Here is a 17,625-nt window from a genome sequence, read left to right on the forward strand (position 1 = left end):
AGATCATACTCTAGGGAACACTGGTATGATGGTGTGCATCTCATCCAGTGATAATGTACACAACATGTTAGCCATGCCCGTCACATAACTGCCATTTAATAAACAAGAGTTTTGGTTTGGGGGGTAATTTTTAATTTCTCTGAGCTTCAATTTCCTCAGTTGTAAATTGAAGGTAATCTGTTGACCTATATTTACTAGGAGAATTAAAAGAAATAATATCATGGCATAGAAAATGAGATCATTTATAAGAATCCTGTTAAAAGATACTGGTTAGCAGATGTTAGTTCCTTATAGAGAAATTAAGTATTATTCTCTGGTCAGGTGGGCAGAAAGTACAGTTTACCATGAAACTTAATACAAAGTCAGTTTGGAAAGGAAGTTTTCCAGTTTAGAGGTTCAAACTATACATAAAACCCTATTTCCTTACACAAGCATTAAAAATCAAGGCAATTTCATTGCACGCAAGAGAAGGACCCAAATCAACAATACATGAGGATCTAGTAGAAATTTTGAACCTCGACTCTAGAAATTCTATTTTGATTATTCTGGAATGGAGGCAGGACAATAGCTTTTTTTTTTTTTTTTAAGATAACCAGTTGATTCTATCATGTAGTAGAGATCTAAAGCATTATATGCATATAACTGGCACTCAGTAAGTCACTGATGTTTACTGATTGATTTTAGAGGTATGACCAGTAATTCGAAGAAAGATATACAGCACATATTTGGCATTCAATGTTCAATAGACCCTCTCTAAAGAGAATTCAAAAAGAAACTGCACATCTTTGAGATAAAAATTTCATTATATTCAATTGATAACCTTCAAATTTAGTTATAGGAGCTAAGCCTACACCAAATGATCAAATCAGATGTTTAAATGGTCTCTGCACCCTTTTATCCCCAAAGACCTCCATACATTTCAGAAATATAGCTTCCCTACACTCTCTTCTTTCTCCTTCTATACATGCCCTAGATAACGAGTTCTTAATATCAAGTGAATAACCACTGAGACCACAGTGACCCCACCAAGGGCCATTGCATTTTAGTGAAATTTAGGGAAAAAAGGTGGGGGGGCTTGAGCATGAAAAAAAATTTCCAAAGTCTGTTTTCACGTCATTAGTTCTCAGGCTTTGGTGTACCTAAGAATCCCCCAGGGAAATTACTTTAAATACTGATTATAAGTTTTATCCCCATAGATTCCTTCTCAGGGATTATAATCCAGGAACAGGTATTTTTTAACAAAATCTGGAAGTGAATGCTTAAAACTACTTTGCACATTAGTTTTCATAAAAATTAGCTTAAATATAGCAGTTTTCTCCAAAATTAGGTTATGTACATGAGGTTTTATTAAAACTATCTTCAGTACAAGAGGTTTGTAAAATAGCTTTTCTTACATGAGTTTTTTCCCCAACACTTTTAAATACAAGTGTTTAAAAATGTTGGTAAGCATGAGTTTTCTTTAAAGCTAGATGCTTAGCTTAAAGAAGAGACAATCCGTGGAAGGCATGAGCAAGGTCTTCAGAGAGCCAAAATGCACTTGCATAGAATGAGGAGTGTTTCTTGGTCCAGAGCTACAACTAAAACAAGTGAATGGATGTAAAAGATGTTCCATATAAAATACAGCAAAATAGTTCTAATAATTTTAAAAAATGGAGCTAAATAGGATACAGCAATTTGACTTCAAATTAAATGGTAAGAGTGAGATTTTATTAACACTGGCAGTTTTTCTGTGGATTATACCTGAAGGAAGACTGTTTCAAGTTAGCAAGAGAACAGAGAGATATGAAAGATTGAACAAGTACATCAAGAACTATGGAGCCCAGAATGTTGTCTAATCTGGTTCCTGACAAGCCTGTTTTATAAGCCAATGCAACAATAATAAGAAAAAAAAATAAAAGCTGATTTTGTCTTAGACTAAAATTATAACCTGAATTATTTTAGGGTTTTTTCAGCAAAATTGGAACTACCTAAGGAACACATGGTGGGTAGAGATAATGTTCTTAGGAAATTCAGCTGGATCATATAGTTAAACCTTTCCCAAAATTATTTCCAAATACCTTACTGCATTTGACTAGCACTATATAATGTTCTATGTAAGCCATCTATGGCAAAGCAATGATTCCAAATTAGTTTCCAAGCCCATAACCCTTTACACTATTTCCCAGTAAGCACTTTAAAAGCAGCCTGGCCTTGAAAGCAAAAGGAAAGCAAAGCATTCTTACTTCTTGCACTATTTTCTGCACATCTGAATGTGCCAAATGGCATTATTAATTAACTCTTATAGATAATGAAAAATTTCTGCTTGATGCTGCAGTTTTAACTTGCCTTTAGGAACCATCTCATTATGCTTCCCACAGTTATGGAATTTTATATGCACAGATGCACAAGCATATTAAAATCATTTTTGTTTTCAAAATCCACTCCATAGAGACTGATATCATGGAAAATGGGATTCTCCTTTAAATTTTCAAAGAAATTTTATTTGCACAAATAAGAATATTTTTGTGATAGAAAACCAAATGTTCTGTGTAGTTTCACATGCTACAGGATCTGAGATTTGTAATTGGCCAACCAAATAGGGCTAATTGGCCAAATTGCACAATACAACCATGTCTCCATATCACAACATATACGTCCAGATACACATAAAAATAATGAGTAAGACCTGAGTGATGTAAAGAAGTTACTGTTGTTGTTCCATTTATCCACTAAGTTTAAGGTAGTTGGGTCAGAATTTTCTTCCTATCCAATTTTTTAACTGAAGTGCTTAGAATTCAAACATTCAGATATTTCAACTAAAAAGAAAAAAAAAAAATGGTGCCCCGATCATTTAGTCTTTACCAACCATAAGAACTAAGAAATTACTGTCCACAGATAACCCACCCTATCTTCACATTTATCTTAAATCCTAAGTGTCACTTGGCACATTATCATCTGATAATGTGTCTCCAAGTGTCCTCAGCTTCATTTCTTCCATAGTCTGATCACTTTATTTAGAAAATGATTTGCGGATGTTGAACCAACCTTGCAGCCCTGGAATAAATCCCACCTGGTCGTGGTGAATAATCTTTTTAATGTACTGTTGAATCCTATTGGCTAGTATTTTGTTGAGTATTTTCGCATCTGTGTTCATCAAGGATATCGGTCTATAGCTCTCTTTTTTGGTGGGATCCTTGTCTGGTTTTGGGATCAAGGTGATGCTGGCCTCATAAAATGAGTTTGGAAGTTTTCCTTCCATTTCTATTTTTTGGAACAGTTTCAGGAGAATAGGAATTAGTTCTTCTTTAAATGTTTGGTAGAATTCCCCCGGGAAGCCGTCTGGCCCTGGGCTTTTGTTTGTTTGGAGATTTTTAATGACTGTTTCTATCTCCTTACTGGTTATGGGTCTGTTCAGGCTTTCTATTTCTTCCTGGTTCAGTTGTGGTAGTTTATATGTTTCTAGGAATGCATCCATTTCTTCCAGATTGTCAAATTTATTGCCGTAGAGTTGCTCATAGTATGTTCTTATAATAGTTTGTATTTCTTTGGTGTTAGTTGTGATCTCTCCTCTTTCATTCATGATTTTATTTATTTGGGTCCTTTCTCTTCTCTTTTTGATAAGTCGGGCCAGGGGTTTATCAATCTTATTAATTCTTTCAAAGAACCAGCTCCTAGTTTCGTTGATTTGTTCTATTGTTTTTTTTTGGTTTCTATTTCATTGATTTCTGCTCTGATCTTTATGATTTCTCTTCTCCTGCTGGGCTTAGGGTTTCTTTTCTTGTTCTTTCTCCAGCTCCTTTAGGTGTAGGGTTAGGTTGTGTACCTGAGACCTTTCTTGTTTCTTGAGAAAGGCTTGTACCGCTATATATTTTCCTCTCAGGACTGCCTTTGTTGTGTCCCACAGATTTTGAACCGTTGTATTTTCATTATCATTTGTTTCCATGATTTTTTTCAATTCTTCTTTAATTTCCCGGTTGACCCATTCATTCTTTAGAAGGATACTGTTTAGTCTCCATGTATTTGGGTTCTTTCCAAACTTCCTTTTGTGGTTGAGTTCTAGCTTTAGAGCATTGTGGTCTGAAAATATGCAGGGAATGATCCCAATCTTTTGATACCGGTTGAGTCCTGATTTAGGACCGAGGATGTGATCTATTCTGGAGAATGTTCCATGTGCACTAGAGAAGAATGTGTATTCTGTTGCTTTGGGATGAAATATTCTGAATATATCTGTGATGTCCATCTGGTCCAGTGTGTCGTTTAAGGCCTTTATTTCCTTGCTGATCTTTTGCTTGGATGACCTGTCCATTTCAGTGAGGGGAGTGTTAAAGTCCCCTACTATCATTGTATTATTGTTGATGTGTTTCTTTGATTTTGTTATTAATTGGTTTATATAGTTGGCTGCTCCCACATTGGGGGCATAGATATTTAAAATTGTTAAATCTTCTTGTTGGACAGACCCTTTGAGTATGATATGCTACCTAAAGCAATCTACACATTTAATGCAATTCCTATCAAAGTACCATCCATCTTTTTCAAAGAAATGGAACAAATAATTCTAAAATTTATATGGAACCAGAAAAGACCTCGAATAGCCAAAGGGATATTGAAAAAGAAAGCCAACGTTGGTGGCATCACAATTCCGGACTTCAAGCTCTATTACAAAGCTGTCATCATCAAGACAGCATGGTACTGGCACAAAAACAGACACATAGATCAATGGAACAGAATAGAGAGCCCAGAAATAGACCCTCAAATCTATGGTCAACTAATCTTCGACAAAGCAGGAAAGAATGTCCAATGGAAAAAAGACAGCCTTTTCAATAAATGGTGCTGGGAAAATTGGACAGCCACATGCAGAAAAATGAAATTGGACCATTTCCTTACACCACACACAAAAATAGACTCAAAATGGATGAAGGACCTCAATGTACGAAAGGAATCCATCAAAATCCTTGAGGAGAACACGGGCAGCAACCTCTTCGACCTCTGCCGCAGCAACATCTTCCTAGGAACAACGCAAAAGGCAAGGGAAGCAAGGAAAAAAAAAAATGAACTACTGGGATTTCATCAAGATCAAAAGCTTTTTGCACAGCAAAGGAAACAGTTAACAAAATCAAAAGACAACTGACAGAATGGGAGAAGATATTTGCAAACGACATATCAGATAAAGGACTAGTGTCCAGAATCTATAAAGAACTTAGCAAACTCAATACCCAAAGAACAAATAATCCAATCAAGAAATGGGCAGAAGACATGAACAGACATTTCTGCAAAGAAGACATCCAGATGGCGAACAGACACATGAAAAAGTGCTCCATATCACTCGGCATCAGGGAAATACAAATCAAAACCACAATGAGATATCACCTCACACCAGTCAGAATGGCTAAAATCAACAAGTCAGGAAATGACAGATGCTGGCGAGGATGCGGAGAAAGGGGAACCCTCCTACACTGTTGGTGGGAATGCAAGCTGGTGCAGCCACTCTGGAAAACAGCATGGAGGTTCCTCAAAATGTTGAAAATAGAACTGCCCTATGACCCAGCAATTGCACTATTGGGTATTTACCCTAAAGATACAAATGTAGTGATCCAAGGGACACATGCACCCGAATGTTTATAGCAGCAATGTCCACAATAGCCAAACTATGGAAAGAACCTAGATGTCCATCAACAGATGAATGGATCAAGAAGATGTGGTATATATACACAATGGAATACTATGCAGCCATCAAAATAAATGAAATCTTGCCATTTGCAACAACATGGATGGAACTAGAGCGTATCATGCTTAGCGAAATAAGTCAAGCAGAGAAAGACAACTATCATATGATCTCCCTGATATGAGGAAGTGGTGATGCAACATGGAGGCTTAAGTGGGTAGAAGAATAAATGAAACAAGATGGGATTGGGAGGGAGACAAACCATAAGTGACTCTTAATCTCACAAAACAAACTGAGGGTTGCCGGGCGGGAGGGGGTTTGGGAGAAGGGGGTGGGATTATGGACATTGGGGAGGGTATGTGATTTGGTGAGTGCTGTGAAGTGTGTAAACCTGGTGATTCACAGACCTGTACCCCTGGGGATAAAAATATATGTTTATAAAAAATAAAAAATTAAAAAAAAAAAAAAAAAAAAAAAAAAAGAAAATGATTTGGAGAACTCTCAATAGGTTCTTTCTGTAATTGTGGAAAGAGGCTTTCCTTTGCCTGGAAACCCAAACATTCATCAATTCATGGAGAGGCCAGGAAGCAATTAATAACCATTTAGAAAAATGGGGCACCTGGGTGGCTCAGTGGGTTAAGCCTCTGCCTTCGGCTCAAGTCATGATCTCAGGGTCCTGGGATCAAGCCCTCCATCGGGCTCGCTGCTCAGCAGGGAGCCTGCTTCCTCCTCTCTCTCTGCCTGCTTCTCTGCCTACTTGTGATCTCTATCAAATAAATAAATAAAATCTTAAAAAAAAAAAAAAAAAGAAAGAAAGAAAGAACTTTTCCAGGGTACAATGGTAGTGTCTTCTAAATCAAACAAATTCTAAAAGGTATAAATGGCTCAATGGAAATGTGACCTGGGACTCACAAGCCAAGAATTCAGGCGTCTGTGCTGTTACTTAATGGGTATGTGACTTTGGGCAAGTCAGTGTTCTTCCCTCACTCTCAGTCTCCCCATCTGTGCAATTAGGAGGTGACATTTAAAGTTCTCTTCCAGCCACAATATTTTTTAAGTTTGTTAAAAAGTGGGAAAGAAATAAAAATATAGAAGCAGGACCAAAAAAATAATAATAAAGGTTTGGCCAAATATAAATGTAAAAAATATTGTGCAATTACCTTGGACATATTAAATTCTTACTGCCATAAGCAGAATTACCTATCCCTGCCCATGATGCAGGATAGAATGGTCCACTTTGGATATAGAGAAAACCAACATCATAGCATCAGAGAATGAAACAGTTCTCATGCACTCATAAGCAAAGCATGACAAACACAAGGAAGACTACAGAAGTAAAATCATTCTAGACTTTGATGAGCCCACAGGATTGGTAACAAAATAAAACAACAAATGTGCCAAACAAAGACCTATAGTTAGAAGTTATTTGAAGCTATGGAACTGATTACATTCTCAATCACAATTCAAGAAAGGGGATATCAGTGGGACTGGAGTGCATGGGGGCAAACTATTCTGTAAATGGAACTTAAATTCTACTAACAAAAGGAAACAAAGAAAAAGGTTGAGGTGCTCTTACTGTCTATTGCTTTTACCCCTACCCTCCACCACCTTTAAGAATCAAGGTTTTTTATATGTATTGCTTCCAAGCCAGATATGAATCAAACTTTTAGCTTTTGAGTTTTAAGTAGGCTTTACAGATCTGTAGCATAGGCAAAATCTTGAAAACCATGGTTTTTCTAAAGAACCAGATGTTTCATTGAGTAAGTTAGTTGTTATAATTAATATAGTTTATCTTTAATTAACAGGATCCAAAACCCAAAGACCCAAAGTTGGAGAAATGCACAAAATATTTTCCTCCCTCATGTTCCAATTCTGACCAATTTTTGACCCCTAGGAAAGAAGGGAAGAATGGGAGGGAAGTCATTAAAACTTGATGGTACCAGAAGTCCTGAGAGAAGGCTTCATGACCATCCCTGAGCCAAGTCCCAACCTGAGGACAGGAAATAGAAACTTCAGAAAGGCTCAGGAAGGATCCTAAACAGAAAATACTATTTTGGGGTTCAGAGGGTGTAACCCAGGAGATGGCAAAACTTGAAAGAAATTTTACATCCAACTGTCTCCAGAATGGTGGAATAACAAGGTCTAAACCATGAACACCGAACAGCTTCATACTCCTGCTCTGTCCTAGAGTGTCTCAGTGAAAACTCCATGATGCTTCCCAATGAAGAGCTTTGTGGAAGAGCCAAGAGAACCACTGGACTGAAAGAGTTGAGTTTGGAGTAGAAAAGATTCAATGTGACATGAAGACCATAGTGAGGCCACAAGCATCTCAGAGAACACAGCAGAGAGAGAGTATAGCATCCTAGACCCCCTAGGATGCCACACCCCAGTGGAAGCCAAAGGATAGAGCATGGCCATAGACTAGCTTCTCACTATTACAATGCCCAGGCTCTCTATTAAACTCTCCTCTACCCAGATACACCTGGGAAAGAAGAGGAATAGGGAGATGGGGAGAGACTCATTTTAACTGAGTCATTAGAAAAGAAACTTAGTTTTAAATGAAGAGTGAGTTACCTTGAGTTGATAATATCCACTAGATACCCAGGGATATCTCTTAAAAAAAAAAATACCCAGGGATCTCTAAACTAAGGTGGGATTTGTTAATTTTTTTTAATAGCATCAGATAATTTTCTTGCACACCTCGGTTTATAGATTGAGAAAAAATGTATATCCTCTACATAAGGGCATAAGCTGGTATTGCAAGGACTTCATGGTAGCTCACACATGCACTATGGACAACTAAAACCCTCCATCAGGCTCAATTTACCTCAAGGCTAAGACCATTCTCTATATGAGAAGGGGCATGCAAAAAATTCTTAAAGTTTATTTGTATGGCTCCAACTCTGCCTCTGAGTTGCTGAAAGGACCAGGCCCTCTTGTCCATATGGCAATGGAAAGCCTGTCCTCATTGACATATGGCCTTGAACGTGGATGCCGGGTCAGGTACATATTGGTACATAGACCTATATTCAGAGGAAATTTGTAGGCTCTGAGCTTACAAGAGGGGTTGAGGCAGGTTCAGGTAATGTAGGGAAGCCAGAAAGAACACAGAAAGCCAAAGAAGACTATCAGATTGGCCTCTGATGATGACTTCAGACAGGAGAAAGGCACTGTGGGTCCTTTGGGTTGGCATGCAAACCCACATTTCTGCCATTCTTAAGCAAGGAGAGTTGCTCACTTCTGGATATGTCCGGCCCACCTGAGGATTATCCTTAGAGCAAAACTCTTTCTGCTCTCTGCTCATAACACTTGAGTGGACCACTTTGCAGCCACCTCTCTATACCTATCGGCCACTTTCATGTCCACTCTAGGGCAATGGAAAGTTTCAGCTGCCCTTGAGCAACATTCAGAGACCATGGGAGGCAGAGGACAATCTCCAACCAGCCTGATGATTGGCTTTGATGCCATTTCTGCACTCTAGTGACTGCTTCCTCTTCGTCTGAGACAGAGAGTGGGCACAAACTCTGGAATTTAATGTCCAATCTGCATTTTCAGATTCCCCAATCTACTAAGCTGTCCCACATTTACTTGCCTTATCTTAGCCCATGGGAGTTTAACCCAAGAGTGGCAAGTGAGGGGCTCATTCTCTGGTATTCTTCAGCATCTAGGCCCTCCCAATCCCTAGCTGGAAGATTCTCCTTGAAAACGGACATAGAACCGTCCTAGCTTTATACCCCATCCCCAGTCCCACTGGTTGGACCCTGAAGGCTCTAAGGCAAACTTTTACAATTCAAAGTGCCTTCTTTTTCCTTCTTTCAGACACCTGGCTGTTGTAATTAATAGCTTCAAAGACTGCAATGGCTTCAATAGATCCACAAAAATCTATTTAAGAACTCAAAGCTGCAAATTTTACTTTTTTTCCTTTCTGTCATCCCTACCCTGAGGATAATGCATATAAAAGCTCTTGCTATGACTTTAAAAGTGGAAAAAGGGTTTAGAGTCAGAAGATTTGGAAAAAGCACATGGATTAATATCAAAATGAAGTACTGCTCCAGTGTTAACCTCACCTTTCAAAGTTTTCCATGAAATTATACCTAATGTTAGAGGAGAATGAACTGATACCTAACAGTTTGGGTGTAGAGCCCTGAGCAACCACTCCAAGTGAAAACTTTAAGAATTCTAAAAAAATAATAATACATATTTATATATGTAATTTTTATATATTTTATATATTTATTTATATATTTTATATATATATATATATATATATATATATATATCCACTTCACTATACACACTTGTATTTATTTTAATGGAAGAAAAACTTTCCTAAATACAATCTTTAATAAAGATGGACCCCAGAAAGATGATCCTCATGTACCTGGTATTACTGAGTAACTGTGTCCTCCCCAGGTGTATGTTTATGGTTCAAAGGAGCTCAGATTGGAAAACAGGGAATTCTGGAGTATGCATTCATGCAAAGAATTAGCTTAAATCTAGGATATAAGAGAGCAAAGATGTTGGCATCAAGCCTCAAGTGTGGGGGCAAAAAGATAAGATAGAGGACTTGAGATGGAAAAGGATATAGAGATGGTGACAACATAAGATTAAAAGGAACTAGGAAAATGAGTTAGTGGGATTGACAAACTGTAGCCAAAAGGAACATAGGGCTAAAGGGAGTGGAAAATGGAATATGAAAGGTGCAGGAAAATGGGCTGGACGATGAGGAGTGGATTCTGGGTCACAGGTGGCAATAAGGAGACCACATCTTGAAGTTCTAGTTCAGTGTCTAGATTTCCTCTATCCCAAAATTTGGGGCACAGTTGAGGAGATGAGACTCAACTCTCTCATTAGCTTTCAGGCACAATTAATCATAAACACTATTCTGAATAGAATGCATTCATACATTCAAATGTATTCAAATGTATGAACAGAATTCTTCCATCCTTATTCCTTAAAAAGTTTCCTGACATTTTGAACACTCTAGGTTGTTCCCACATTGAACCTCAGAGTTTAAAAATGTTAAGGATATGAATGCTTAGAACTTCTTCTTATAAAGAAAAAAAAATCAGAGCATCTGGGTGGCTCAGTTGGTTAAGCCACTGCCTTCCACTCGGGTCATGATCCCAGAGTCATGGGTGGAGTCCTGCATTGGGCTCCCAGCTCTGTGAGGAGTCTGCTTCTCCTCCTGACCTTCCCCTCTCTCATGCTCTCTCTCACTCTCTCTCTCTCAAATAAATAAATAAAAATCTTAAAAAAAAAATCACTGAGACATTCTTTCCACAGAACTGTGATAGTAATTTGATAAGACCAAGAAAATAAGAGCAATGATAATGTCATTATTTCTCAGTAACCTGTTCCTTGATTTCTATATTTCACTAAAATTTGGTCTATTTTACTAAAAATTGTCTTTACAAAAAGACTTCAGATTACAGCTTGCTTTCAAGTTAAAGCAGATCTATGTAAAATGAAAGATTTTATATCTGTAAGATGACACAAATATTATCTATATATTTCTTCAGCACTTAATGTGAAAATTTATTAGACAATGTCACAGACCACTTCGTTTGTCTTTAAATAAAAAGCCCAATAAAGTAGTAAGAGAAACCTATTTAAAATGTAAGGTGTAAAGGAATGCATTCCAAGCAGTTCTTCTAAATGTACCAATGAATAAAAGCACAGAATGCAAAAACATTAAATACACAATAACAAATCAATCTGATATTCACAACCTGATGCCAAGTTTACAACGAGCAAAGCCATTCCCAGTCAGCCTAGCCTTCATCCTTTCAATATTGTAAACTCAAATCAAATTTAAAACGCAGCTTTTCCTATAACTTAAAAGAAATCCCTCTTCACCCCCAGACTACTTTTTTTTTAAGGCAGTTATTTTAGGTACAAAGAACTGGATTAGCTCCTCCCACCCCTTCTGGGGGAATATTTGTAATACAAGGATAAAGGTGTCAGGAAAGAAGAATAATGTATATTACGGTTCACACCAGTACCAAGAAATTAAATATTGGGGATTAGTCCAAAGGAGGTGCCATGCTGTCAGCAATTACTTTTAAAAATCTAGCCAAAGAGGAAGGTTAATAAAAAGGAAGCAAAAGAAGGCAGGAGAAGAAAAGGATGGTGGGCGGGGGCGGGGGCGGTCATTCAGGACACACCGCATGCGCAAAACAAGTGGAAAAGAGGAATGGCTCTCTGCAAAACAAGCAAATCCTTTTCCCTGTAAAAACCAGAAGAGCTGTGGGGCTGCCGGAAGCTTCGCTAGTGGTTTCTAGCGGACTACTTGTATCTCAGCTTCCTTCCGTCTACAAAAGAAGTCACAGGCGCACACACTCACACTTGCGCATACATAGACACATCTGACTGTCTTTGGACGATGTCCAGACAGCATAAAAGGCACTAATATAGTTTATTACTATAAACCCATTTATTTATAAGTGAATTTTCCTATCAGACTTGTCATCATAGGGATTCATTGTCAATGGGTTCAGAAGCAGAGATAATTTTTTTTTTTAATGGCAAGGGACTGCAGTTAATTTTCATTTCCTTATTATGCTTGAACACCTATCCTTCACAGGCAAGACACAAGCTGTCATAAAGCCTATTACTACATAAATACTAAAATGGGTTATGAGCTGGGTAAAACAAGTAAATAAGCATTGAAAATGCTATGTATTAAACATGTAGAAAACCTACTTTAAAAAAAAACACTGGTATAAACAAAGAATTGGTGCATAAAAAGTCATACAATGGCTAAAATTGAAGGAGCATCAACCTTTCACTGTTCTTCCTTGCCCTCCAAAAAACAAACAAACAAACAAAACAAAATACATATAGCAAGCTCCATAGACTTAAAATTTTCAGTGATGTATACAATGTTATTTTAAAGAAAGAGATGTGCCAGGCATTGTCCTGTGTGTTTTACAGGTACCTGCCCAACCTTTCACAAACTACTCAATGAAAAGACTTCTACTATTGTTTCCATTTTATAGATAAGGAAACTGAGTCAAAGAGAAACTAAGTATCTTGCTCAGTGTAACCCAGCTACTGAGTACTGTAGCTAAAATTTAAATTCCAGCATTCTGATACTGGGCCAACTCACAACTATAATTCATGGTCATATATGTGGATCCATTGAAAATATGAACTCCACCCACCAGAGAAAAATAAAAGGACCCTGGATTCATGCTACTGGAGGGTTTCTAGTCTGCAATCCACTAGAGGGTACTGCTGAGGTATCTATCCTACCTCTAATTTCCCTACCAAGCATGGCAACTAGGTGGTCATCAATATGTCTGACACTTTCTAATGAAGTAGGTTTACAAATTTAAACTTCCATGCTTCAACTTAGTTTTCTATGGCCCTGTGAACACAAGAGAGTTCATGAAAACCATGTCCAGAAATAGAAGCTTTGGAAAGCTACTTAAATTTTTATCCTAATTCAGAAAAAAAATAAAATATTTAATTCTGAGATTATAAAAGGCAAATTGAAGAATGAATAGGAGACCCTCTCGTGCCACTCTGTGCTGAGATGACCTTCAACAGTTTCATTTCCTGTGGATACAAGAGTGTGGTTTGCTTGAGCTCATGGCTGGTAGGGACCTTAAAGGTCATCTTGCCTTATGACTACAGCAAAAACTTGGAAGCAGAAAGGTCAGCTCCAATATCTTGCCATTTTCTTTTTTGACAGTTGGAGACAAAGTGAGAATCAAAAAGAAATCATTGTTTGTGACCAAAGAGAAAGAAACCAAACCACTCATAAAACTATATTTATATTCACTTTCATGCTGGCAGCAAGAAATAAATACTTGGAGTTGATCAAAAGAATAGACCTTTGTTGTATTTTAAGGCAATACAAAATTTGAAGGAAGACTGTGTTTTTTAAGAGAAACATAATTGAAATGTATTGTCAAGATAAGATCTGTGACTGTTCTACTACCCAAAATAAGAGAGAGAGAGAGGGTTTCTAGCCCCCTCCTAGTTATGTCTCTTATGGGAGCCACATTTGGAGACTTGCTTTGGTAGTTTTAGGGCAAAATAAAGAGAAATGTCTAAAATGAAATGTTTTGAGAGTTGAAATAAAACACAAAGATTGCAATTTCTTAACAAATATTTATAGGAAAAGAACCTACAAAAAATTCTCTATAGTGATTTAATAAAAAAAAAATTAAGGTGTTGGAGATTTTAAGTGAAAGCAATTGAGTCTGGGAAGTCAGATGGACTGAGTTCAAATGTGAGCTTTTTCTCTTGCAAGCCACATTTCCTGGACAAATTACTTAATTTCTCCAATAGTAAATTTCCTTATCTACATAATGAGCATAATAATTCCTACCATATAAGATTGCTGTGAGATTTGTGTGTAACAGTGTGAGGTGTAAAATCCTTGGCACTTCTTCCTTCTCTCTCTCTCTTCCTTCAGTTTTAATGATCTTCCTGAAATTAGAAATGTCCTGTGCAAAAAAATAAAATAAAATAAAAAATACAAACAAAAAAACTTACATTAAAATAAATATCTGAGCAAAAATTACAAAACCCCAATGCAACACCATCCACCACAAAGGCACTATAAAACATTCAATTCATCTTAGTAACATAAATTTCACATCACATTATGCTACAAAAAAATTAATATGTGACATACCTACTGTAATATTTTTTGAAAGTATAATTCATAGAAAATATTTTGAAGTTTTTCTTTGTGTGACATGATACCCCCTCTCAGTTGATGAAGCCACAACTTACCATTTGAAAAGAAATTAATATGCATAACATGAATTTTCACTACTATAAGAAAATGGAAATGAAATTCAAATCCTATAAACATTCATGTGGAAAAGAGACAAAGTCGGGGCACCTGGGTGGCTCAGTGGGTTAAAGCCTCTGCTTTCGGCTCAAGTCATGATCTCAGGGTCCTGGGATCGAGCCCCGCATTGGGCTCTCTGCTCAGCGGGGAGCCTGCTTCCTCCTCTCTCTCTGCCTGCCTCTCTGCCTACTTGTGATCTCTATCTGTCAAATGAATAAATAAAATCTCTAAAAAAAAAAAAAAAAAGACAAAGTCATACAAAAACGAGTATTCTTTTTGGAGGTATGTGTCTGATAGACCAGTAATTTACATCTAAGATCTAAATTTGTCTGTCTGGTTCTCAAATCAAGTAGAAAAATTAAAAATACTGCTTATTTAGCCACACCTGGGTGGCTCAGTCAGTTAGGCATCCTAACTCTTGGTTTCCACTCAGGTCATAATCTCAGGGTTGTGAGATCAAGCCCCACCTATGGCTCCACACCCCAGCATGGAGGTTGCTGGAGATATTTCTCTCTCTCTCTCTCTCTCTCTCTGCTCTTCTTCCTGTGTGCGCGCTCTCTCTCTCTTAAATAAATAAATAAATAAATGCATACATACATACATATATATTTTAAAAAGTACTGTTTATTTAAGCTACTTCAATTTTTCTATGGAACAAAAATGGAGTGTAGATTTTCAAAAATACATGTTGCCTCTTGATATGCCAGGACTGCAGGAGACATTTCCTGCATTGCACACGTGAATCACCAATGTTTTCCTATCAGGCCCTCACAACCTCAAAAAATCAGCTGGTGGAATGTCATTGTTTGTGTTTAACATATCCATTTTTTGAGTTAATCACAAATGAGTCACACAGTTGCCCTTCCACACACTTTACCAACAGCTTTGGGGTTTGAAGGGTGTTTTAAGGGTGATCTCATAAAAAACAATACTACTTTATGGACATCTCTATAAGCAAGAATTTGTTACTCGAAGATCTTATCTTGGCTGGAAGAAATGACAGTAAATTATATTTTATTATAGCATTTGTATACTGTGCATGTGAATCCATACAGTGTAATTGTAATAGATGTGTACATATATATGCCATCTGCATATGTGTGATATTTCATAATCATTGCTCCATTTTCTCCTTGTATAATGCCATCATCTTTGCTGTGCAGTTCAGTACCATATTATTTTCATTTCAACCACAGCTGCATCATTGCTGCTGCCAGATCTCTGTTTTTTTGGAGAAAATATACAATTTAAAATTGTTTTTTTTCTTTTTTTTTATCAGAAAGGAAAGTCATCAAGAATTAGATTTTATTTTAGGAACAAAGTAAGGTTTCATGGGAGAAAAAAACAAAGCCTTGGTGTAGAGAAGGTTTGTTCATTTTCTATAGCATTACTGAAGTGTCCGTATGCCTTGATAAACCTATCAATGTTTGGATCATCTCAATGGGGGAAATGACTTAACTTAACTCTATTTTGGTGTCTCAGCAAAGGTAAGTTGTCTATTTTGAGAACCTAACTGGGTAGTCTTATACTACTGCATCGGTGAATGAAACCCCAAAGTCTACCCACCTAGCCTGCTGCCTCAGTTTCCCCAAATAGAAAAGGCAAATGGCCAGTGGGTGGAGGAGGAGGTGTGGGAACTGGCCGGGAACTTACTCTGTGGCAGGTTGCCTTAGACCAATATCTTGTATTCATAAAAACCTAGGTGAGAGACAGATCAGCGGAGGAGGGAGCTAGTTTGGTTACACTGATGCTCTATTATTTCATGTTCTCTAGTGTCTCTCTTTCAATGCCATCATGGAAGAACTGGGAATCTCACTCAAAAATCAGAAAAAGCTAAAGAAAAAGTCAAGAACTAAGGGGAAATCTCCCTTCACAAGTATCCTTACTTGCCATCAGAGACGAACTCAGAGGAAAGAGACTGTGGCATAATCCAAGAACACATCTACAGGCAGCTTTCAGAAAAAAAAAAAGATATGCTCACTGCAGGTTTTGGGAGGAAGGATTCCCGACAAGGGCGTGATGCGTTTCCATGTATCTATATATATAACTATGGTTATATATAGAGATATAAGAAATACAAAAGTTTAAGAAGCTCACAGAGACAGAAAGTACTTGGGAAGCGGCACTGGTTCTTTTGAAATGAATTTGTATGCTCACTTATTTTGCCTTTTCTCTCTTCTGGATAAATTTCTGTGTGTTCTTTCTAAATATTAATAAAACAACAGGGTTTTGTTTTGTTTTGTTTTGTTTTTCCAGAAAAGGTTTGAGTGTTGGTTTGTTCCCCTTTACTCGGCTCCCATTCACAATGTTTGGTTGCCAAGTGTCATCTGTTGTCAGTGTGCTATTTTGATGACTCTCTCCACCTGTTCAGACAGAATCACTTCTGACTAAGTTTAAAAATATATGTATTTTTCGTTCATACAAAATACCTAGCTATTATAGTAAAGTGAAACTATTCATTTTTGTGCTTTAAAATCTAACTTCATAAGTACTTTAAAATGGCACTTGGAACATCAGTGAGTATAAGATAAAAGGATTCTGAAAAAAGGGATATTCGTTCAAAAAACAGAAGTATCCACCACATTCTGGGCACTGTGCTAGGTTCTGCCTAGAGATGGTCCCTGCCCTCACATAGTTTAGCTAAGCAAAAAAGACAAACATGATATTCCTCAAAGAGGGATTAGCACTTCCTCTCTGGAAGCCAGAAGCTGAAGGACCATGCAGGAGAAATAGTCAACCAAGGAAGTCTTCATGAAGGAAAGCATAGCTCAACTAGCATGACGGGTCAATCAGGTGAAGGGTGAAGGGAAGGACACAAGGTGGAGAAGCAAGCGTTCCAGGCTGAGGAAGCAGCACATCTGAAGCCCCTGAGGGAAGAGCAAATAGGGCTAAAAAGGAGCTGGGTGTGGCAAAATGCAAGGGGATGCAATGGGTCTGCGAGGTGACAATCACCCTGGGTGGAAGTAAAGAAAGAATGGAAGGCCAAGGAGACTGAAGAGACTGGGTCACTGGAAGGCTCTTTCGGGAACCCGGGGAAAGGACATGGCAAGGTGGCCAGAGCAGCGACAGGCAGAGAGCACTGGATGATGGAGGTAACTCGGAGGCACAACTCATCGGCCAGAGATTTAGATGGTGGACATGAGGGAAGAATGGGGCCAAGAAAAAGTCCAGG

General features: G+C 37.7%; 1 protein-coding gene across 4 annotated transcripts in view; it reads left to right on the forward strand.

The window, feature by feature from the left end:
* The window catches only part of GRIK1 (glutamate ionotropic receptor kainate type subunit 1), a 385,580-nt gene extending 368,920 nt beyond the window's left edge, over positions 1-16,660 (forward strand). For 2 of the 4 annotated variants that reach the window (XM_045085170.1, XM_004757475.3), the window contains 2 exons: positions 15,733-15,819; positions 16,227-16,660. In XM_045085170.1, the coding sequence (XP_044941105.1) occupies positions 15,733-15,819; positions 16,227-16,382 (243 nt within the window). In that variant the 3' untranslated portion in view covers positions 16,383-16,660. The remainder of the gene's footprint in view (positions 1-15,732; positions 15,820-16,226) is intronic. The other 2 variants (XM_004757476.3, XM_004757478.3) reach the window with 1 other exon arrangement.
* Positions 16,661-17,625: the final 965 nt, after the last annotated feature.

This window comes from Mustela putorius, unplaced genomic scaffold, assembly GCF_011764305.1.
Source record: "Mustela putorius furo isolate JIRA1106 unplaced genomic scaffold, ASM1176430v1.1 tig00000832_pilon_pilon_pilon, whole genome shotgun sequence".
Taxonomy (NCBI): Eukaryota; Metazoa; Chordata; class Mammalia; order Carnivora; family Mustelidae; genus Mustela; species Mustela putorius.